Genomic DNA, 24134 nt, shown 5'->3' with positions numbered 1-24134 from the left:
TTCCAAAGTAGTCCCTGGGCATGGCTGAATGCAACAGATGTGTCTGGCTTATTTATTGACAAGTAATGTGTAAGATTATTTTAATCTCCAGTTTGTCTTTTTCACTCATTGAATGCATAGGCCATATGGGAAAAGAGTCATGAACATGAAGCCAATCCGTTCACAAAACCTTCTCCCAGTCTTTCTTCAGTACATGGCTTTTATACATGTTCAAGGGGTGGTGTAGCAACTGTCCAATGAGAATATACTTTCATGATATAGGAATGTGGTACATATAGAAAAACAAGTCTAAATATGGTCAAAATCTGGTCAAGTACCCCCTGCCTTTCTGGGGGTCCAAGAAAACCCCTTCCATGCTTGCAATACAAAAGGCATGGACCATTTCTTGGCTGCTTTCCAAGAAACACACCCCTGCTGATACATAGTGTATATTAAAAACAAATGTGTGATGGAACAATAACAACTATTCTCCGTTCTATCTTTGCAGCCTTAAAGACCAGGAGAGAGAAAACAGGGAGAAACAGGGAAAGAAATCAGGCTGATAAGATTATCTTACATAATGGTAAACAGGTTACTATAGTCTTATATATATATAGGTTATAGTCTGTCAGCAGGCACAGAAATATAATTCCTTTTTTATTATTTTTCATTGCTTTCCATTTTATTGTGCCAGAACATTCATTAAAGATGGGATAAGTAGATTTTCAAAAACGCTGTTGGACATTGTTGATATTTGAAATCAACAATCAATCAATGACAAGGAAGCACAAAAAATGAACATACAGTACACAAGAGTAAATACAAACAAGTGTTTGTTAGTCTTCAACAGCACAGCAGCTCCAGACAATCAGTGACACTCAAACCTAGTGTTACTTACATGTGAAGCGGAATCAAAGCAGCCTCTGTGTCTGTTTTCAGGCCTTCCTGCTTGGCTCTCTCCAGCGCTGGAAAGCTTTTTTTAATTTTTTAAAAAAGCTTTTAAAATTTTTTAAAGCGGGTCCTAAAGCGCTTGCCCAGTCATAAACCTTCATTCCAGTGATATTCTTTTGAGCTTTTTATATTGTGTCTCATCTCTCTTTCTGCAGTTTGTTTTTTTTCTTTTCAAATCTCCCTCTTGCTCATTTTGTCTCCTTGACCATCATACGCACCCTAATGCTGATTGGTTATACGTTTGTTGTTTGGTGTCGGCCCGACTAACTTCCAAACAGTGTTTTTGAAAAAAGACTTACTCCACCTTTAATACATTCACAAAGATGAGTTGCACACAGTTTGCATGATAAATTACACATATTTTATTAATAAAGTGTATACAAATAAATCAAAAACGCATAAAAATTCTGTCATTATTTATTCACCCTATTGAAATTCCAAACTTCATCCATTCTTCCCCAGCCATCACAGCTATGTGGGGCCCAGATGGGTGTCACCTGGGCTGTCTAACTGGGGCCCAGCCAGTTTTGTCCACAGTTTCCATGGAGGCCTCACATGGGTTAGCCCAGATGAAATGAACACTGCTCAGTGTGCACACTACAGGCTGTTAAATGTAACACAGAAACATGCTGGAGTTAATGAGATAATTAGGTGATAACGAGTAGAATCACCAAAGGACAGAGGAACAACAAGAACTACAACTTCAGCCACAGTCTTCAATGAAATCAACTGAAGATAAAAGACATTAAATCTCTCAAGATCTGATTAAACATCTCCACAAATGGCATTACCAGCTTCACTTATTACTAACCAGTTTGACTTTATTTCTGACATACATCTACAAAAGTTGATATTGAGAATTACCAGAGGTTTAGATGTTGATGATTTATTGAAAATAAGTTTGGTTTGATGTCACCATGATCGAGGTCAATGCTTACTTCAGTTAGGCAGTTTGACTCTTGACTGTTTTAGTTTTTGTGTTAGTGTTTCTCTGGCTGCTCTAGCTGTTTGTTACGGCAAGAAAAACAAGAGACAGATGTGTTCAGCTGTTTGATGATAAGAATGTAATCATCATTTAGTGGTTTAATGTGTTTGTGTTGGATCTCTTCTAGAATTACAACAATAAAACCGTTTTAATCAGAAAATTTGAAAAACACATTGTTCACAAACCTCCTGTAAGACTTACTTACACACAGATATCAGAAATAAAGTCAATCTGGTTAGTAATAAGTGAAGCTGGTAATGCTGTTTGTGGAGATGTTTAATCAGATCTTGAGAGATTTAATGTCTTTTATCTTCAGTTGATTTCATCGAAGGCTGTGGCTGAAGTTGTAGTTCTTGTTGTTCCTCTGTCCTTCAGTGATTCTGCTTGTTATCACCTAATTATCTCATTAACTCCAGCATGTTTCTGTGTTACATTTAACAGCCTGTAGTGTGCACACTGAGCAGTGTTTATTTAATCTGGGCTAACCCATGTGGGGCCTCCATGGAAACTGTGGACAAAACTGGCTGGGCCCCAGTTAGACAGCCCAGGTGACACCCATCTGGGCCTCCTGGGCCAAAGGCAGGAAAACACCCAGGACAAATGTCCAGTCCATAACAATGCTAACCAGAGGTGTAAAGAGTATCTGAAAACCATATTTGAGTAAAGGTACAGAAACCTTACAGCGAAAATTACGCAATTACAAGTTAAAAGTCACCACATTCCAATACAACTTGAATAAAAGACTAAGTATTTTACTCATACTGAATTTAGGCTCAAAGATGCACTAGTTATCAACACCTAAGAGACATGCCAGTTAAAAACAAGAAACAGTTGATTTGTGAGGAGAACAATCATATGTTTATTTTCTAAAATTCAAACAAAACTGAACACCTCAATATTCCAATAACTCAAGATCAACACAAAAGCCTCAGTTAAGCTGGGGACACACCTAACGATTAGCTGAAACATTCTAAGACTGAACTGAACACACATACCGATTGTTTCCTTCGTCTGGAGCCGATTTATATACTCACACATGGAATTTGAACACCGACTGTAATCGCAGACTGAACGCAACTGGCTCTGACTGGACGCGTTTGAGCGCGATCAGTCATAAGTATCAATTTACATTCATAATCGGCCTTACAATCGTTAAGTGTGTGCACGGCTTTAAGCTCAAGTGCTCAAAAAGGCCATAAGTAAACCAATATCCTTCAAAAATATTCTCTTCAATATAACAAATTATTAAAATAATGTTAAGTAAAATGAAAGTCAAAGCCTACTTGCTATGGACATCATTGGCCTCATCACCTACTGCAGCCATGTCTAGTAAATGAAACACCTGCGATTCAGCAATTTCCTAATCTTGCTGACATGTTTAGGTGAGTAAAGGCAAAACACACAAGTTATAGTACCTTCAATGCCTTGATTATGGCGATATCGCTTCTTTTGTAGCAAAAAAAAAAAAAAACTGCTCAAGAAAAAGTTAGGTGCCATGCAAAATGTGCAATTTACTGTCTCCTATGAGGCCTACTGTATGTTTTTGAGTGAAACCCAGATTACCTAGAGGAAAGCCACAGCAAGACAAGAAGAACATGCAATCTCCACCCAGAAAGGCCTCCTTGTTCAGCTGGGACTTGAACCAGGGACCTTCTTGCTGTGAGGAAACAGTGCTTCCCAATGAGCCACCCAAAGATAAAGCATTTGATATTCCCAGGCAGTCTCCCATCCAAGTACTAAGTTCTAACCAAGTCAAACCCTGGCTACCTTCTGAGATTAGATGCTCATGATTGTATAGTTGTAATACATTGATATAGTAGTTCATTGTGACAACAGCTTGTCAAGCAATAAAAAATAAAGCCCTATAAATGTTGTCCATATGTTTGTGGCTCTCAAACCAAATAAAGTACCTATGATGCAGGCTGGACGTCAATAAAATCAAAGCTTATTGGTTTTCGAGAGTCTCATAACCAACATCATGATGTCAAACCATATTTGCATACCATTTTGGAACAAGTAAATAATGACAGAATTAACAAGTGCAGTCATTCAATCCCATAATGCACCTCAATAACAAGTATACAACCGATGTACACTCAGTGACTAGCCACTACAGAATATTCATGCACCGTGAGCATTGCGGCAAAATAATTCCTGCGTCTTGCCAGAAAATTATCGCATTCATTGTCCAAATTCACTCGCTCATTTTCATTAACTCAGTGAACTATATCAGTGGGGTAATGTAGGGACTAGTGAATGTGATTTCAGATACAGACACTATTTATTGTTACTTAAACAGTTGATCCAAACACAACTACACAGCAAAAACTGCTCTATATCTTTATAGGTATACAAGCTGCGAGGTGATCAGAATTCAGCATTTCAGACAGTGTCAGCAGTAGGAAAAACCAAACATCTATTTCCTATGTCAATCCCTCAGAGTGATGGATGGAAGATGGAAAGAGGAGCGCAGTTTTTTCCTTCATCTGTGTCACATGGGTTGTAGAATGGATAGAGCGGCACTAGAACAGTCCCAATGTAGAAGGAGAAGAGTGGAGTCATGGTGACAGCGTTGTAAAAAGACACCTCCTCATTGTCGCAGTCCAGGAAGATGCCGATGCGGATGGGGAGGGCGTACAAGAGCACCTGTGTGGGCTTTGGGTGGGTGCAGGCCATGATCGAGCCATTTCTCAGAGACAGCGTCCACAGTCCATTTAACGTGGAGGAAGAGTCCATCTCCCCGCGGTGCACGTCCGCTCTGGCCACACCCACTCGCCAGGCGGACTTGCCCTTCACCTCCACCTCCCAGTAATGACGGCCATGAGTGAAACCCTCTGAGCCCATCACGCAATAGTAGTAGTGGAAGCGATTCGGGTTCCTCTCATCTGGGTTCTCCTTAGGCAGCACCTTATCCTCATCGAAAGTAACCGACGTCCTCTCAGCAGATAAGGTCAAGAGGGGATGTGCTGTTTCAGGGTCAAAAGTCAACGTGGATATGTCTGTATATGAAAATGAAGTAAAGTACAAACTTGTTGAGAATTCAGTGATAGTAATCAGTGATATGCAGTACAATAAATGTATGTAATGTAACATTACATCTATTAGCCTAAAGTGGTGGTCTTTCGTGAATGATTCAATGTTTTGAATGAATCGTTCTTGTCCATTTCCATGAACTGACTTATACTTTTTGTCTCTTCTTTTTGAAGCGTGTGAGTGCTTTCCTATTTTCAAAGACTGGCTATAGCATGAAATAGCTTTTAAGCATTTTGAAGGAGGATTTCAAAGTGTGCATACGCTGGACACTTTACTATTAAAGTGTTTAATAGTATTAGAGTTAAATCAACTCTGCTCAGAGTACATATGGTCCCTCTCTAAATAGTGTTAAAATAACACTAAAGCAGAGTTAAATTTAATGAGATAATTAAGCAATTAATTGAGTGATGATTGTGCATTAGTGATGAACACCTGCTGCTAACAAGCAGAATCACTGAAGAAAAGAGAAACACAAGAACTACAACTGACTTCAGTCAAAGCCTTATTAATTGCTTAATTATCTCATTAACTTTAACTCTGCTTCAGTGTTACTTTAACACTATTTAGAGAGGGACCATATGTACTCTGAGCAGAGTTGATTTAACTCTGGGGATTTTACTGTGCATGAGGCCACAAAAGAGGATCTGTGAATGGCAGTAAAGTGACGCAACTGACACTGGTATAGTCACATGATAATGACAGCAGTCACAAAGTAATTACGTATTCAAAATAAGTACCTACTCAGGGAGTATGCAATTTCGTACACAGCCAATGATTTAAAGAATCACATGAAGAATCAAATTATATCAATATCAATCATAACACAAAAACTCATCTGTCGCCACCTACTGGTGAAGTAATCTGCAGATATAGACAATGAACTAATAATTTTAGTGAATGGATACAAAAGATTTGAGTCATTGCATTAATCAAAATCTCCACCACTATAGAGAGATGTTTAGCTCTTAGGTAAAGGAAATTAAAATATTTGAGATTTTTTATTTAGTATGTGATATAATTATGTAATATTATTTAATATCTAGTCTCAGTACTTGGATAGAGGGATGTTTTCATGTGTTTCCAGATCCGGTACTGAATGGGTCCCACAAACTGACCAGAGAGGATTTCGGTGTCTATTGGGGCAGGGCGAATAAAATTCACCTCACATCTAATAGAAGAAAAATAATGAGAGATAAACAAGAAAGGAGGTAGATGATGATCAGTTAGCAATAATGAGAAAAGTTACAACGATTATAATAATATGTGAATTAGAGACCAAGAAAGAAAGAATAGACATAGAAAAGACACTTGCCTTTTCAGAAGCTCTTTGATTTCCTAAATGGATAAGAATATATAGTGAAACTTCAGATTCAAAGTCATGTTTCACTGCCTGAATACAGCAGTCAGCACTTCAGATTCCTCACTCCTTCAATCATGTGATTGTTCAGGCACTTGATCTGAACAGTGTCAAATGGCATCTAGCATGTTCTGTGGGTGTCTATTGCACTGCATGAACTAACTATAAAAGTAATTCTGTCATTTTACAGTAAATATGTGATGTGGTAAAAGAAGATGATGGCATTACATTTAAATAAAATAAACTTTAAATTAGGCAATCCATAGAGGATAAGGAATTATTTCCTTGCCTGTGCAGGTCACACCGACCAAACTACTTAAAGCTTAAAGATAAAGGCTTTCACTGCTTAGGCTGTCAGTTCATACAATTTAAAATGGAAATCCACCTTCAGAAGTTTGGGACTGTCATCTTCTCGCAGTTTGCAATTCAGTCTCTCGATGGCTTTCTCTAGATCTCTACCCTGCATGGCAATCTTTTTCTCTCTCTCTTTTAAGATCTTTACTCGTCTGTCCCTTTCCTTCTTCAGTCGTTCCAGGTCCGTCTCCTCCTCCTCATCTAAGAATCGATGGAGGTTTTGGAACTCTGCTCGGATTTCATGCTCTATCTCTTCAAATCTGGTCTGTGAGGGAGAGGAAAGGAGAGACATAATGAGAAACACAGTGGAAGAGAGACTAATAACTCTGGAGAAATGAGCAGGCTGACATTAGCTTACTAATGAAGTTAATGCTCAAATTTAATACCAGAAATTGGGTCGCAAAAAGATGCTGGGGGTCTGCAGAAAATGTAAGAGAAAAAATGTACAAAAAAGGGAATAAATAAATAAAGTGGTTTAAAAGACTCGTCAGAAATCATGAAATTAATCACATGACAGCCAGAGTTATGTTTTCCCTCAGGTTTATACAGTAATAGTTAATAGTGGGTTAAAAATGTGTTACATTAATAGAAAGTAAATATTGTATAATATTTTACATAATTTTACAGTATAAACAGGTCTTTACACATATAGCTTCTATTATTGGAAGGGGTGATCATATTGCCAGAGTTTATTTTTATGATAATGTATTCAATACTTTTTTCATTGTAAATTATTACATTGTTTAAATTAATAGATTGTTAACTGCATGATTTGTATATGTAAGTTCCTGAAATTACATAACTTGCACGGAGTCACCTCTGATAACAGATCACTCTAACTTGTAATGTTGACATGCGTTTTCTGTAAAGCTGCTTTGAAACGATATGTATTGTGAAAAGCACTATACAAATGTGAATTGAATAATGACTTATATAATGAGTTATCTTTCCATGTGAGCCAGTCAGTGGTATTCTGAAGGAAAGACTATTAATACACATTCAGTCACACATAAATATTACAAAAGTAATCAATCTGTACCTCAACCGCCAGTGCGTCCACAAAGGCGTCTTTCTCAGCTTCATAACATTCATCAATTTCATGTTTAATTTTTTTAATCGCCTGAATAAGCTTCTCCTGAAACACAAACACAAAGTGTAAGAAGCTCACTCAGTAAATACACTAATTACAGTTTATGCGTTAAAACTAAATGTAATCCATACTTCTTGAACAACAGATTTTCTATTTATTCTTCTCAGAAAGTCCAAATAACATAAGCTGTCGTCCCACGTCGAACATTCCAGAAATAAAAACAATCCACACTGTGTATTTCACCTTGCTGTGACATATGAAGGTGACATTTTATTCTTACCTTTTGGGCGCCAAGGAGGGAGTTGTTAAAGTTGTTGTTTGTGTCCTTCATGTGATTTGTGTGCATTCCAGTTTTCCTTGACAGAACAAAGCAGACAGAACTCTGGGATCTCATATGTGTGAGAGAGGGGGGTTAAATCAAGTTGAGTGATAGGTGTGTATGAGTTTTAGAGAGAGAGGGAAAGAGAGGGGGAAGGACAAAGCCAATATGAGGGTAATATATCAAAGGAGGGTGACAGACTGATTGGTCAGAGATTGGATGTTACCAGCACACGACCAACTTAAATCTGCACTAAACGATTTAAGTTAAAAATAAGTACGGTATAATATCTTTAATGGCTTGAGACATAATTTGACTTCACATAATAGAATATCAGCAAGGAGAAGAAAAGCAGAGGGAGGTATTGTGGGGTCCACAGCTGTCTCGCTGCACCGCATGAGCAATTTATGGAAGTGAGGGAAGAGATTTTCTATTTCTGTCTGCAACAAGAGCCAACGTCAGAGAACAGAGGCAGACTATTACAGGCAGCAAGACAGAGAGAATGGATATTGGGGGGCTTATGTTTCACGCTATAAGGGCTCTGACACAGATTTTGTCTGTGTGTGTGTATGCACAAATGATATATAACAGCAGACAAAGTGAGTGTGTGCCCTTGTTGTATGTGCAAACAGAGGAAGATTATGTTTCATAAAGAGCAGTCTGTCTGACAAAGATTTTTCAAATATTTCTGTGAAACAGTTGAGGGCAGAGCTGAATGACAAGAAAAAAATCCTTTGTGGTTTACGTCATCTCTCTCTGTGTGTGAGTGCGTGTGTGTGTGTGTGAGCACTGCTCAACCAAGGCAATGTATTATTCATGGATCTGTCCTGAGTGTGACTGCTGAGATGAAGAAGCAGACTCAGTAAAAGGAGAGAGTGCAATCATTTTAAATGCACAGTCACCATAAGACACTTCAAAATGGTCAAATTACACAGGGTTTTTAGAACATCATGATATCAGGGAGTGGCTCTCAGATTCTGTTGAGACCAAGAGATTTCCGCATGGTACTTCTACTGCAATGATGCTGTTTGTTGTCATACATTTTTAATGGGCTAATAGAAACTAGGAGTGTCAATAGCTTAAAACAATTAAATGTAATTACATTTTGATATTTTACATTATTAATTTATTTCAGAATTATATATTTTTTAAAATAATAAAATAATTGTATGTTCTTCAGTATTATTGGGAAAGGAAACAAAGAATTTGATGTCAGTTACCAATTTGAGATTTACAATTTTATTTTACATTGAATTATTATATTATAACTTAATTTGAATCTTTGATTTTTGATTTTTGGATGCGTATTGAGGCCCTCTAGTGGACACAAACAAAATTATTTACATTCACGCTGTTGCATGAATTTAATTTTAATGCATTTATTATTTACATTTGTTAATGTAAATTTAATTATTTTTCCTATATTATATTATATTATATTATATTATATTATATTATATTATATTATATTATATTATATTATATTATTGTATTGTTGGGGGTGTGCTGTAATAAAGTGTAGTCGAGAAAGGACATTGATATCGTAAAATATCTGCTTTTTTAGAGATGTAACGTTAATGAGATTTGCCTGCTTTACCCGTTTCCTGTACGTAGTACGTTGACAGCGGAAGTAAACAAAGAGCACGTCGCCACTGTATCTGACTTGCGAGAGATTGGTCCTTATTGTCATTGTTAAATGTCCTGTAATTTTGTTTGACATATTAATTGTTACATAGTCATTGTCTTCGTCGATACTTGTTTGTTAGACTCGACAAATGCATCTTGTGTTAATTCTTTATCTTGTTGGTAATGTAGCGCTAACTGGCTAACAGAGCAGCAGTAGTTTCTTTAAATATTTTTGAGTCTCTTAAATCTTTTTGGATAAACATAGACATTAACATTTGGACAGTTTCGGTTTCGAATCAGTATAAAGTAGCAAAATCATCTGCATATCTCCATTAAAGTATCAAAAATGAACGGACAAGCTGAAGTAGAGGTGGATTACAAGAGAAAATACAAAAATCTCAAACGCAAATTAAAGTTTCTTGTATATGTGAGTATCTTTTTTTTTTCAGTGTTCGTTTTTTATTTGTCGTTTCAAAATGCTTGTTAATCCTGTGTCTTTATTTCTCTGTTCAGGAGCAAGAGTGTTTTCAGGAGGAGCTGAGAAGAGCTCAGAGGAAACTATTAAAAGTTTCTAGAGACAAAAGGTAGAACCCGTAACGTTAGTCTTCTTATTATAGTTTTCAAATGCTTCACATTTGCTTGACCCACTGATTCATACACAGAACTGAACGCTTTTGTTTGCATCAGTTTTCTGTTGGACAGGCTGTTGCAGTATGAAAGAGTGGATGAAGAGTCTTCTGGTAGGTCTCTAAAGAAAATGCTTATCTGATTACCTCGAGGAAACCTCAGGGATTCTGTGTGCTGAGAGTGTTTTTGTTTTCAGACTCTGATGCCACAGTTTCCTCAGACAGCGATGGAGAGGGAGCCAGAGAGAGAGACAGGGATGCAGGGAAAAAGTGAGTCTACAGCAAGTGGATTTATGTTCGGATTTGACAGATGTAAAACATTACAAATATAACTGGTAAAGTTTAATACTTTTACCCTAAATAAAATTCCATTCAAATACCATTCAAAAGTTTAGACTCAGCAAGATTTTTTATAAGAAATTCATGTTTTTATTCAACAAGAATGCAGTTATAGAATGCAGTTGAATAATTGACCAATAAATACTGTTCTTATGATTTTTTTTTTTTTTATTCATCAAAGAATTCATAAAAAAATCATGATTTCCACAGAAACATTAAGCAGCACAACTGTTTCAAGATTGATAATAATAAGAAATGTTTCTTGAGCAGCAAATCAGCATATTAGAATGATTTTTAGTAGGGATGTGCAACAATTAATCACAATTAATCGTTTGCAAAATAAAAGTCTGTGTTTACGTAATATATATGTGTGTGTTCTGTGTTTAATAATTATGTATATATAAATACACACACATACATGTATAAATTTAAGAAATATATGCATGTTTAAATAAATATATATTTATATATATTTTATATTACACATAAATATAAATATTTTATACAGTATATAAATCTAACATTTTTCTTAAATATATACATGTATGTGTCTGTATTTATATATACATAATTATTATACACAGAACACACACATACATTACGTAAACACAGACTTTTATTTTGCATTGCGATTAATCGTTGCGCATCCCTATTCTGAAGGATCATGTGACACTGAAGACTGGAGTAGTAATGCTGTTACCTTTGCCATCACAGGATTAAATAACATTTTTAAATATATTAAAATAGGAAACATTTTAAATTGTAATAATATTTCACCATATTACAGTTTTACTGTAATTTTGGTCAAATAAATGCAGCCTTGGTGAGCATAAGAAACATTTTAAATATCTTACCGACCCCAAAACTAGTATAGGTAGATACCCTTTATGGATTGTTGACATTTTATATATGTATGCCTTTTGAATTTTGCAATAGTCAGAACTGCATGAGCACATTGCATTTGTAGTGCAAACACTAACCTGTACCTTTCAATCATCCATTGATCTTAAACAAGGGTTTTAAAATTTGCCAGTTACATGCTTCTTATAAGAAATAGCCATCCGATTGGAAAATCTTTGTAAAAACCCACAAATGTACAGTACAGTCCAAAAGTTTGGAACCACTAAGATTTTTAATGTTTTTAAAAGAAGTTTCATCTGCTCACCAAGGCTACATTTATTTAATTAAAAATACAGTAAAAACAGTAATATTGTGAAATATTATTACAATTTAAAATAACTGTTTTCTATTTGAATATATTTCACAAAGTAATTTATTCCTGTGATGGCAAAGCTGAATTTTCAGCATCATTACTCCAGTCTTCAGTGTCACATGATCCTTCAGAAATCATTCTAATATGCTGATCTGCTGCTCAAGAAACATTTAATGTGTACAATTGTACAAAATATTTGTGTACAATATTTTTTTTCAGGATTATTTGATGAATAGAAAGTTCAAAAGAACAGTGTTTATCTGAAATCTAATCTTTTGTAACATTATAAATGTCTTTACTGCCACTGAGTTGATTTAATGCATCCTTGCTGAATAAAAGTATTCATTTCTTTAATTTCTTTAAAAAAAAAAAAAAAAAAAAAAAATTCTTACTGACCCCAAACTTTTGAACGGTAGTGGTAGTGTAAATAAATGCTGTTCTTTTGAACTTTCTATTCATCAAGGAATCCTGAAAAAAAAAGTACACAACTGTTTTCAACATTGAAAATAATCATAAATGTTTATTGAGCAGCAAATCAGCATATTAGAATGATTTCTGAAGGATCATGTGACACTGAAGACTGGAGTAACGATGCTGAAAATTCAGCTTTGCATCACAGGAATAAATTACTTTGTCAAATATATTTAAATAGTACACAGTTATTTTAAATTGTAATAATATTTCACAATATTACTGTTTTTACTGTATTTTTAATTAAATAAATGTAGCCTTGGTGAGCAGACGAAACTTCTTTTAAAAACATTAAAAATCTTAGTGGTTCCAAACTTTTGGACTGTACTGTATATGCACATCTATAGTAACTCATAAGCAATGATAGATAATTTGCTTTTGAATAGCTTTGAATAAATATAATTAGAAAAATTATAATTCTACTAAACAAAACAAAAAAAAAGTAAATTCAAAATGAATTAATTACACTTACTCACCTGAAATAACGTAATAACTTAATTTGTTTTAAATGTTTGGGGCATTATTAAATTATATTTAAGACAAGTATGTGTGTGTGTGTGTGTGTGTGTGTTGTTTTTTTTTTTTTTTGTGCTATTCCTGATTTTATCAAGCTAACATGTGTTATGCATATGTCACTTCTGCTATTGCATATTTTTTAATCTTTATACAGTAGCTCTGTGTTTTTAATCATTTTATTGATTATTTTTATTTATTTTTTTTAAGGAGGAGAAGTCCTGGAGTTCCTCCCGTCCCGTCGGCCTCATCTCCTCATCTCTCACTCCTGTCGCGCTCTGGTGCGGTTCCTCTCCAGTCATCTGCTCCAGCACAGTACCTCAACACTGTGAGTACATCACACCTCCATAATCACTCCACAGGTTTCATACATACTGCACTCATGCTTTTCAGTTACTCACATTAGCTATGTTTCCATCAAAGGTTTGTGATTTTCTAACTACTGCACAAAATTGGGATATCAAAACAATTGCGAATAAAGTACCGTTTCCATCTCATTTGTCTAAGAGAACAAAACCATCACTTCCTGGGAAATTGGTGCAAAATATCTGTAACAAAAATGACTGCAATCAGAGAACCCACTGTGACTCTTTTTTTTGTACATTGTAAATTACTTGTCTCTCAGAAGGCACAGATAAAACAAATTAAACACTGTCATGTTATCTTGCATTCAGATGCCTTGCAATCATGTGAGACAGTTCTGGGAGGTAATTATACCTAACTATTTTGATAACAGACTTTGACTCAGGCATTTCAGAATGACCAAAATAACATTTGAGATAGTGTGCAATTAAATTTGTCTGCCGGTTAGTCCAGTTATCCAATCACATCCTCACGCCAAAATTACATGAGTTTTTTCCCCACATCAAGGGATTTATTCGGTAAATGCGTTTCCATTATAGTTTATGCATATGTCTTCTTATTGGATAAAAAATGATCCGCCTCAATTGAGCACATAAGTTTTAGAATTTATGCTAGTGCTGCAAAATATTGGAAAAAACTGACATTGTGATATGTTGTTTTTCTGTGATATATATTGCAGTATTAAAACAACTTCACCAGATTATTTGAATAGCTTTATTTGTAAAGAATTAATCATTCTAGAATGTTTGGCATGATTTTTTATGGGAGTGAATCTGCGTAAAAAATAAACAAATTACAAGCATAGATCAATACAATAGAGCAAAGATACAAATGAAATAAATAGTGCCTTACGTTATTCATGTACAGAAATTGAATAATCAAATGTAAAATAACACTGCATAGTCTTTACTGCATAAATTAAATATAATTAATCTTTGTTAAAGCTACAAAAGTGATTTTCTCTTTGTATTTTGTTGTTGTATAAACATTAATGACACAGACTGCAGCAGGTATTTACCAAATGCACGGATCCAATATAATGATACGCGTCTGTTTTTTACTTTCACGTAAGCCATAAGAGACTATGTTTATGAGGATACTCGCCGAGACAGGCATTTTGACATAATTTTGCGTGTATGTATCCATTCAAGCACAAATATAAGAATGAATTTCAGTGTTTGCGTGCTGTCGGCATAGCTTTGTGTGTGCATGAGCACAGGAAACAGCACATAAGGTCCAAATTGAGTTCTCCTTCTCGTCTTCATGCGCTCGAATGGTTTAAAATCGCTTGAATGTTTAAACTGACAGAAGCTATAACGAGTGTAAATGATAAACTTTCGCTCTATAATGGTTAAACTTTGCAATTAACCCAAAGAATCACATGCGTGGTGCCTGGTCAATACGGATCAACTACGATCCCTATCACACATCCCGAAATGTGCACATATCGTGATAACAATGCTAAAACAATAGCCTTAATTTATGCTCATCTTGGCTTTTCCATCCAGCATCTTTTTTATGTATTATCCCAAAATTCACATAAAAATAGGTAGATGGAAACTCAGCTAGTGTTTTACATTCTGTTTTTGTCACCTGTTAATTTGTCATTCATTCATTTTTTTTCTCTCTTTTTGTCTTTTATCACCTCACCTGGTTTATGTGGACTTCACACACATCTCTCGGGCACTCTGGGTGTGTGTGTGTGTGGGAATGACCATTATTCTTTGGTGCCTTGTGTGTGTGTGATTGTGGGTGAGCAGTTACCCTTCCCTCCTGAGTATTTGGCTCCCTCTGCTGAGCGTGTGAAGAAAGAGAGAAAAACAAAACTGGCCAAACAGAGGAAAGACGGTTCAGGGAAGGTGAGAGAGGGACAGAGAGGTTGAAGCTGGAAGCACAGTGGCCTCGATTCATGTGGCCATTGTTTGTTTACACTGTTTGTCATGTCTTTTAATAATCTTGCAGTTACAGTAAGATATTTCTCCATGCATTTTAGTTACATGTTTCTGATATGCAGTCTAGTAACAAACATTTCTCTGCTTCTCCCTGTTATTCAGGTGGTTGGCCCACTCACGTCCAGTTACCCTGCAGGCGGTGGTGCTGCTGGGGGTGCGAGTGGGCCGTTCAGCTGGGTCCCACAGCAGATGCTGAGTGAGGATGCAGCCGAGGAAGAGGGAGACAGCGAGGGAGATAGTGACCAAGGAGAGGAGGAGAGAGGAGAGGGTGACGAGGCAGAGCTGGTCATTGACATACCCAATGAGTGAAGGTAATAGAAAAATACAGGCCTCTGTGAGCATTTAGCAGCAGCTACAACTTACTGAAAAATCTTTCTGACTTTTAATCATTATGGATTATATGTTATTAAATCCAGCTTAAAACTAAGACCTTTTTTTGTCAGGCAGTATCATGCTGAATCTGGTATTACCTGTTGAAGAGATCTTGCAACTAATTTAATCTAAAACCAAGTTGCTTTTACTGGGCTCAACAATAAGAATCGCATGATAACGTCATCTTGTTTGCCACTGTTTAAAAGTTTGGGGTTGATAATATTATTTAATGTTCTTAAAAGTCTCACCAAGGCTGCATTTATTTGATCAAAAATACAGTAAAAACAGTAACATTGTGAAATATTGTTGCAATATAAAATAACTGTTTTCTATTTTAATATGTAAAATGTACTTTATTCCTGTGATGGCAAAGCTGAACCAGTCTTCAGTGTCACATGATCCTTCAGAAATCATTCTAATATGATGATTTGCTGCTCAAGAAGCATTTCTGATTATTATCAATGTTGAAAACTAATATTTTTGTGGAAACCATAATTAAGTTTTTAGGATTCTTTAATGAATAGATAGTTTTAAAGAACAGCATTTATTTGCAATAGAAATCTAAGTAAAAGTCTTTACAATTCATTAATGCATCCTTACTGAATAAATTTATTTCTTTTAAATAAAACAATCTTACTGACCCTAAACATTAACATTTGTTGAAAACTACGCCATCGCTTTCCAGCAGAATTGTGTTTATGGATTTATGGAGTTACATTATAACTCTAAAAATTATATTTAAAATTTAAAAACAAATATTTCTAGCAAATATAAAAATGCATTGCAAAAAATAATAATTGATCATTTTTTTGTGGTGGGGCCAATGAAAATTGACAACAAGAATATTCGTCGTTGAGTCCTGTTTTCTGAACCTGTTGTGCACACCTTATATTGTTAGAGATCGTTCAGATCTTTCCAGATTGATGGGTACTCTATTTATCCCATGTGGGTGGAGATTGACCAAGTTACCTGGATTTTGTGATACGTCATTAAGAAAGCTGGATCTGTGCTGTTTATGTTGGCATTTGGTTGTGTAACAGATTGAGTTACCAAAAAACCCCTGACTCATCTTGGATATTGGATAGGCTCAGTTTTTAAAGACTGCTGAGCTGCAATACATTAACTGTAAGCATGCAGTAAATGTAGAGTTGTGCGACAGAATTTAGACAATAAGGGAGGGAAAGAGAGCGAGCGGAACAAAGAGAGAGGAAAAACACACTGAGATTGAGAGAGCCACACCCATTTCACCCAGGAGCAAATCAACACTAGTTCAGGCAAGTTGCTATGGGATTATTAATCATCCACAAACACCAGCTGAACATTAACTAGGCACGACAGTATCTCTAACAGTTTATGAACACAATTCTAAATAAAAATTAAGATAAATACAATTCTGTAATAAAAGATATTAAATCAATGCAATTCAATTTTCTTTTTTTTTCTTTACACAGGTGTCGAAGGAAACTGCAAGCAAAACATTTGTTTTTCAAAATCATTTTTGTTGAATGTCGTTTTAATGTCCTCTGCTATTTTTTTATTAAATATTTAAAATCTGTTCCCCTGTGTTTCTATCTGTACTTTCTTTATGCTGAATATCAGCACCGCTGATTTGTGGGTACCAAATGAAATTCCAAGTTTATGACTGAACATTTTTCCTGTTTGGCATGTAGACAATGTCAGAATGTTCTTTTGGCCATAAAAATGACTTTAGCTGCAAAAATGGCATGTTTTGCTTGTGTGGATGTTGGGGAATGCTGACACACAGGTAGTCATTAAGGTGTGTGAGAGGTGTGTGTACTGGTTTGTGTGCATTATAGCAATACTAAGACGAGGTGTAGTCAGAAAGTGTGATTTAGAAAGGGAGGGATGGATGAAAGAGAGTCAGAGTGAAAGGGGGAGGGATGGAGAAGGTTAGATTGTGCCCAGACTCATTCTGCATTGCTGAAGAGAGAGAGAGTCTAGCAGGATCTTGTTTTGTGTAGCTGCTAGTTCAGCACTGTTAGCTGCAGTCTCTGCTTCGCTGTACCAAGGGTTTTGGCCATGCTGTTTGCTCTGCCCAGGCTCGCTGTGTTTATCTCTGCAGTGCTCTTCAATGGTGTTGTAGTCTGGGCAAGTACAAACACGGATCTTGATCCAGGGTTCGTCCAGTGTCAAGAGTGTTTTTTCAGAGGCACACCTCCACAGTCACTGTCTGAGCTGGGTTTGGAGCAGAGGTGTCACAGACATCTGACCGGACGGCCTTTTGCATCGCTGTATAACACCAACTGCCAGACCACCGTCTATACGGCCCTTCACCTCAGCCTGAATAATGGATGGGGCAGAGGAGAGCAGAGCACGGTGAGACTCAGTGTTTTTCTCTCGCTTAGTCACTGTCTTGGAGCTTTGTATAGACTTGAGCATGCTTATCTGCTGAAAAGGCATTGTGATAGTAGTGTGGGCACTTATTATCTTACAGCCACAGCTGTTGTACTAAATGAGTATAAGAACAGGTTATAGATGTCTTGAGTTTTTGACCAGAGAGTCGTGCTAAACAACATTCATTACGGTTTCCGCTGACATGCAAATGTACTAGGCTGTCAAGTCAAGTGGAAAAAGAAAAAAATCAATTTCAGGGATCATTTTAGGATGGTCAGTATGAGCACTGAAGAAAGCATGGCCTCTAATGTCTCTATTTTTAAGACACTGCACATTTTTCACATGCATAAGTAAAATTAAAGATACATTTTTGATAGACCTTTCTTGGTCTGATTGCATTTTTTCAGTGTGCTGGCAACTTCGGCTTCAGGCAACTTAGTATGATCAATATGAAAATAAGAAACATGATTCTAGTTTTTGTCCTTTCTAACACTTTAAAAATGCAATTCATACACACTTGAATACACACCTTCTATGATGAGCGTGTTTTTATTTTATGTATTAAAAGTAGTTTTTCTTACTTTTGAATTTCTTTGTAATATGCAAATTAAAAACACTCATCATAGATGAGTAGGATTCAAGTCACTTTGTAAAGGAATTGTGTTTTTAATATTTTTATACTTAAATATATACATAAAACATTTATAGTATAAAACTGCATTTTTATATATAACAAAATTGCTTAATTTGAAAAACATCTGCAAAATCAGAAATGTGATATGACTACCATGCAGACAAGTGGAAGTGATGTCATAGAAGAGTTCCTGCTGACTTTGCATGCCAAGGCCAATTGGATGTTTTTATGACAAGACAGGGTTAATTCCAGTTGTAAAATTCTGTGCAGCTCCCTAAAGTCCTAATGAACATGTATGAATTACTTGAAAACCATTTGGAAAATAAGGATTAGGGGAGAGTGGGGTAAGATGAGCCAGTGGGTAAGTTGACCCACCCCCTGTATCTTGGCAACCGTACCATTTTATTGTCATGTGACCATATATTTTAGAAACACCCATCATTTCTGCCAGACTATGCAAAGGAGAAGCACATTGGAGGAGTGAAAGTCGCTTTTTTACTTTAAAAACTGTTTCTGGCTTGTCAAAGTAAAATTTTAACATAACAGATGTAATGGCTGTTTCATCAAAGCAAGTTTGTCCAGGTCTAAAACTATTCATGATGCATATTGGTGATTTAGCAACCTATAAAACCATGCAAGTCATTTAGCTAAATATTATTCTGAATTGGTAAGCTAGCTAGCTTTTCCTAAAATGGCAGCTATGGGGCAAAGTGAGCCAAATGCTGTGGGGTAAATTGAGCCATTTTAACTTACCTCACCATAAGGCACTGAAGTTAAGTTAAATGAAGTGTAAACTGGTATAATTTCAATTTAATATTACGCAACTGGTTTAGTTTGTCTTTATTTTTGAGTTTATTTATAGGAATACACCAAATCCTTCTCTCATATGAACCAGGTGATGTTTAATCATATATATCTTTCTACCTGTAGTCTCTAATGGTCTAACATGGTCAACATTGCAGAAAAACTGCCATGTCAAGAACCTTTTGACTAAAATGTTTATTAGTTTCAGTCACATTTATTCATTATTATTTAGCTTTTATTTAATTTTACTCAACAAACTCTCTGTTTAAGGTAGGTTACAACTTTGACGTTCAACATATTGTTTCAGAAAATCAATGTTGTTAAATTTATATTTAAAAAAAAATATTTGTAAAAGGAAAATTGATTATTAAATTAGTTTTTAAAATAGGTACATTATCTTTAAAATTTCACATGGGTTTGATTCAGATTCAGTTAGATGGTCAGTTTACACCCACCTACTGACTCAGCTCAACTTACCCTTAACCTGGGGTAAATTGAGCCAGAGGAACACTTTTTTTTATAAGAAGCCATATTTTTAGAACCCTTTGTCATAGTTGTATTCTGATCATTTAAAATGATAGGAAACATCCTGAAATTACTTTAAATACTTTCATTGTATTTCTGACTTATTTTCCCTTATCTTGAGGACCACTTGTGGCTCATCTTACACCACTCTTCCCTAATAATGAGAATTTAACATCACATGCCATTTTTTAAATTACTTTTTAAAATGTTTTTTTTTTTAAATGTTATAAAAGATTTTCACAAAACCAGCATCAATATATACATTTCTAAGAACTTTTCTAAGATTGTTCTTTCTTTACCATGGTCACTCTTATGAACTTAATGTGCAATAGAGTGATACAATGTACAGTAAAATGAAGGTAAAACTAGAATATGTAGTTAAATCCTTTAAAACAGTCTGCATTTAATTAATGGGGCTATTCATGAAACTGACTCAGAACAGGTTTCATCCAGTCACGCCTCAAAACAAACATCTCATTCTTATCTGTCAACCACAATCTCCCAATTTTCAAATTCTTGGCGGGAACATTGTGTCATTATTTACTCACCCTCATGACTTTCTTCTGCAAAACACAAAAAGAGAAGATATTTTGAAAAATGTCTCAAGATCAGTGGGATCCAATGTTCTTCAAAATATCTTGTGTTATGTTCTGCAGAAGAAAATACAGGTTTGGAATGACATTAAGGCGAGTACTGTAAATGATGTAAATCACGATTGTGCTTTTTTGTCTATTTCTAGTGTGGAGAAATACATTGTATACTTTTGCAATTAAACAAGTAATTACATTGTACCCTTCTCTCTCAACACATCAGCAGGATTCCAAAGAAGAAATCAATGGAGATTCCCATGTGGCCATCCCAGCTCTTTACAGAGGAACCACCAATATGACCCCATCTCCATCAAACTCCCCTCTCTTGAAATGGGATGCTCTGACAGCAGAGCTGATACGGAGCTCCGTTGTACCGATGTGTTCAGAGACGAGTGGGGAAATTTATGTGCAGATTGGTGTGGGCGGGTTTAATGAGTGTGGGGGGAAATTATTGTGGTCAGCAATGTGTTGTGCTGCTTCAGATGGAGATGCTAGTTTCAGTGTTGGGCTAGTGAAGGAGGGGGATGTGAGGGTGCTCAGCATTACAGCATTAGAGGAGCTGATAGGAGTTACAAGCCTGTTTTCGGGAGGTTGTGGTGAAATGGGACGTCAGGGAGAAGACCTTGCGTCACTCTTGGACAAGCAACTTAATGACATCAAAACACCCAACTCTGATGCACAAAGTGAAGAAGACATTGGCGTACATAACACTCAGGAAGCAGGAACGTCAGAATCAGAAATTGAGGAAGTGACAGAGCATGTTAATGGCGAAGCCTCAAGCTACACATCTTCCTTGAGCTCAGACATGGACGTTGAGGAGAGCACCAATGAGACAGAGAGCTCAGGTTCTGCTCTAATTTACATTTTGTCTTCCACCATCTCTCTCCTTTATGCCCCTTTTTCTCCGATCGTAAACAAGGTCGCTAACTTTCCCTTCCAGCTCACCTACGTTCTTCAGGAAGATCTGGCTGTTCTTGCCTCGGTGCCTGTTGACAGCTACACTTTGGTCAACAACCTGTGCTCAGGAGTGTGTTCTGGGGTTTCATGCGTGTTGGGCACCTTGTACCAGACAGGAGAAACAAGCGTGTGCACCATTTACTCCTGCCTCAGTCCAATAGCCAGCAGCCTGATCCTGGCATTCCAGGAGGGATTCACAGGGACGGGCACTCTGGCGTCGGATGCCTTAGGGATTGTGACGGGAACGATGGGGAATGGTTTTAGGATCATCAGGATGGTTCTCGGGTCAGTCTGGGATCAGATGTTAGATTACCTGTGTACCGTATCTTCAGAAATGGGCTATCAGGTGTCAACAGTAGGTAGTGGGATTGGAAAACTTACCTGGAGAAGTGGAAGAGGGGTGGGCCACCTGCTAAACATTGTTGCGTCCATCGTAGGTGGAGTGGTTGAGAATACAATAACCAATGTCCAGGAAGCTTTCGGAGGGAGCTCAGGGGAATCATCTGAATCGCAAATGCCTGAAGTGCTGAAATCTGAAGTGGTCAGTGAATAGATTTAAATGTGTGTATATGCCTGTGTTATTACACTACAAATAAAGTGCAACAAATCCCTCCCACTTTTTCATTTGGTTCTGGAAGTATTTTTCCCATTCATCTTTTCAATAGGGGTTTGTAAAAAAGCGAACTAAACCAGCCAGCTACGAGGTAAATCACATTACATTTGATTTAAAGCAAAAGACAACTTAGCGGCTTTAACTGAGAGAACTACAATTGTGACATAATTGATTCTCTGATTGGTGGAGATGTCTGTGCAGAATCATGGGTAATGTAGTTTTAACAAATTCCGCTGTCTAGCACGATTCTTTAAAAAATGTGAAATAATGAAACAATGCTGACTGGTGGCTTTTACAAAATACCATCGATTAACAACCTTTGTAGCTCACAGTGTGTATTAGCTATAGTTAAAAATCAATTCCCTGGTGAAATTGAATGGGATTTTTACTGCTAGAACCCAACTGTCACACTATATAGTATCTTGTAGACTGGACAATGAATATTGACCGTATCTGGCATGTGGATATGAATCATGAAACCTCTATTTTACAGTCTGCCTTAAAAGTAGGGAATGAATGGTGCACTGCAGGGTGTTCTGAGCCCATTTCAAGGTGCTGAGCAATGTTTATTAAGTGGCAAACAGATGATGTAACTGTTGAGAGATGTATGTCATTTCATCTGACATAAAAAGGCCTTGCTGTGTCATGGTTTATATGCTGCAATAAAACCTCTTCTCTGTGAGTTATTCTCTGTGTCATTTATAGCCTAATATATAGTAAAAGACATTCTTCAAGGAAATCTACATACATGTGTCTACTGGAATGTCAATAAGACTTTAAACAGCAGAGAAAGGAAAACTGTTGATGAAAATATTTTTTTAATGTATCATCATCACTGATAACAGCTGGCTGTACATAATCATTTTTAATGACTAGTCATTATAAAGTACATAATCTTAATGTACAAAAACATAGTGCCAAATACTGATTTATAACATTTGACTATAGCCGTTTTAATTTTTATATATGTGTAATAAGGGACCCCCATCTTAATATGTAAAGGTATCTATTTAAATTCTTGTATTACTGTGAAATTAATATTATAGTAAATATGTCTAAAATATTATTTGGAAAATATTTAGTTTTTATGAAGTTTTATTATGTCTTTCTCTACTCATTATAATACTACGGAAGAGGATTAGGGCCAACCAATAATAAAAAATAAAACCATCTCGAGGTTAAAGTTGTTAAATTTCGAGAAAAAACTCGTTAAATTTCCAGAAAAAGGTCGAAATAAAATGTTGAGAATAAACTCGTTAAATTACGAGAAAAAAAATCGTTAAATTTCGAGAAAAAGGTTGAGATAAAATGTTGAGAATAAACTCGTTAAATTACGAGAAAAAACTCGTTAAATTTCGAGAAAAAGGTCGAGATAAAATGTTGAGAATAAACTCGTTAAATTACGAGAAAAAACTCGTAAAATTTCGAGAAAAAGGTCGTTAAATTTCGAGAAAAAGGTTGAGATAAAATGTTGAGAATAAACTCGTTAAATTACGAGAAAAAACTCGTTAAATTTCGAGAAAAAGGTCGAGATAAAATGTTGAGAATAAACTCGTTAAATTACGAGAAAAAACTCGTAAAATTTCGAGAAAAAGGTCGTTAAATTTCGAGAAAAAGGTCGAGATAAAATGTTGAGAATAAACTCGTTAAATTACGAGAAAAAACTCGTTAAATTTTGAGAAAAAGGTCGAGATAAAATGTTGAGAATAAAGTCATTAAATTATGAGAAAAAAGTTGTTAAATTACGAGAACAAATTCGTTAAATTACGAGAAAAAGGTCGAGATAAAATGTTGAGAATAAACTCATTAAATTACGAGAAAAAACTCGTTAAATTACGAGAAAAAACTCGTTAAATTTTGAGAAAAAGGTCGAGATAAAATGTTGAGAATAAAGTCATTAAATTATGAGAAAAAAGTTGTTAAATTACGAGAACAAATTCGTTAAATTACGAATTTGTTCTCATAATTTAACGACTTTTTTCTCGTAATTTAATGACTTTATTCTCAACATTTTATCTCGACTTTTTTTCTCATAATTTAACGAATTTGTTCTCATAATCTAACAACTTTTTTCTCGTAATTTAATGAGTTTATTCTCAACATTTTATTTCTA

General features: G+C 35.7%; 3 protein-coding genes across 5 annotated transcripts; 2 read left to right on the top strand and 1 right to left on the bottom strand.

The window, feature by feature from the left end:
• Window positions 1–2750: 2750 nt before the first annotated feature.
• si:ch73-54f23.4 (zinc-binding protein A33) lies at window positions 2751–8588 on the bottom strand. Its single transcript, XM_048152011.1, has 6 exons — window positions 8030–8588; window positions 7699–7794; window positions 6691–6924; window positions 6261–6283; window positions 6001–6116; window positions 2751–4914 (listed from the first exon to the last, which is right to left on the bottom strand). Exons 1-6 carry the CDS (start codon window positions 8141–8143, stop codon window positions 4352–4354), a joined length of 1146 nt encoding a protein of 381 aa, XP_048007968.1. The 5' UTR covers window positions 8144–8588; the 3' UTR covers window positions 2751–4351.
• A 1067-nt stretch (window positions 8589–9655) lies between these two features.
• Window positions 9656–20804, top strand: ino80e (INO80 complex subunit E). 3 transcript variants are annotated; one of them, XM_048152026.1, is made up of 8 exons: window positions 9656–10121; window positions 10208–10278; window positions 10382–10434; window positions 10518–10590; window positions 13067–13184; window positions 14980–15078; window positions 15274–15482; window positions 20675–20804. In XM_048152026.1, the coding sequence occupies exons 1-7, from the start codon at window positions 10041–10043 to the stop codon at window positions 15478–15480; spliced, it is 702 nt and encodes a 233-aa protein (XP_048007983.1). In that variant the 5' UTR covers window positions 9656–10040; the 3' UTR covers window positions 15481–15482; window positions 20675–20804. The 3 variants fall into 3 exon arrangements, with proteins under 3 accessions (XP_048007983.1, XP_048007982.1, XP_048007985.1); XM_048152025.1 differs by lacking the exon at window positions 20675–20804 and adding an exon at window positions 16995–17098; XM_048152028.1 differs by lacking the exons at window positions 14980–15078; window positions 20675–20804 and adding an exon at window positions 16995–17098.
• Window positions 17429–22703, top strand: LOC125242895. The gene is made up of 2 exons (XM_048151979.1): window positions 17429–17880; window positions 20678–22703. The coding sequence occupies exons 1-2, from the start codon at window positions 17584–17586 to the stop codon at window positions 21959–21961; spliced, it is 1581 nt and encodes a 526-aa protein (XP_048007936.1). The 5' UTR covers window positions 17429–17583; the 3' UTR covers window positions 21962–22703.
• Window positions 22704–24134: the final 1431 nt, after the last annotated feature.

The sequence above is a fragment of the Megalobrama amblycephala genome, linkage group LG13 (assembly GCF_018812025.1).
Source record: "Megalobrama amblycephala isolate DHTTF-2021 linkage group LG13, ASM1881202v1, whole genome shotgun sequence".
Classification (NCBI taxonomy): domain Eukaryota; kingdom Metazoa; phylum Chordata; class Actinopteri; order Cypriniformes; family Xenocyprididae; genus Megalobrama; species Megalobrama amblycephala.
This window is presented reverse-complemented; position numbering and strand designations above follow the sequence as displayed.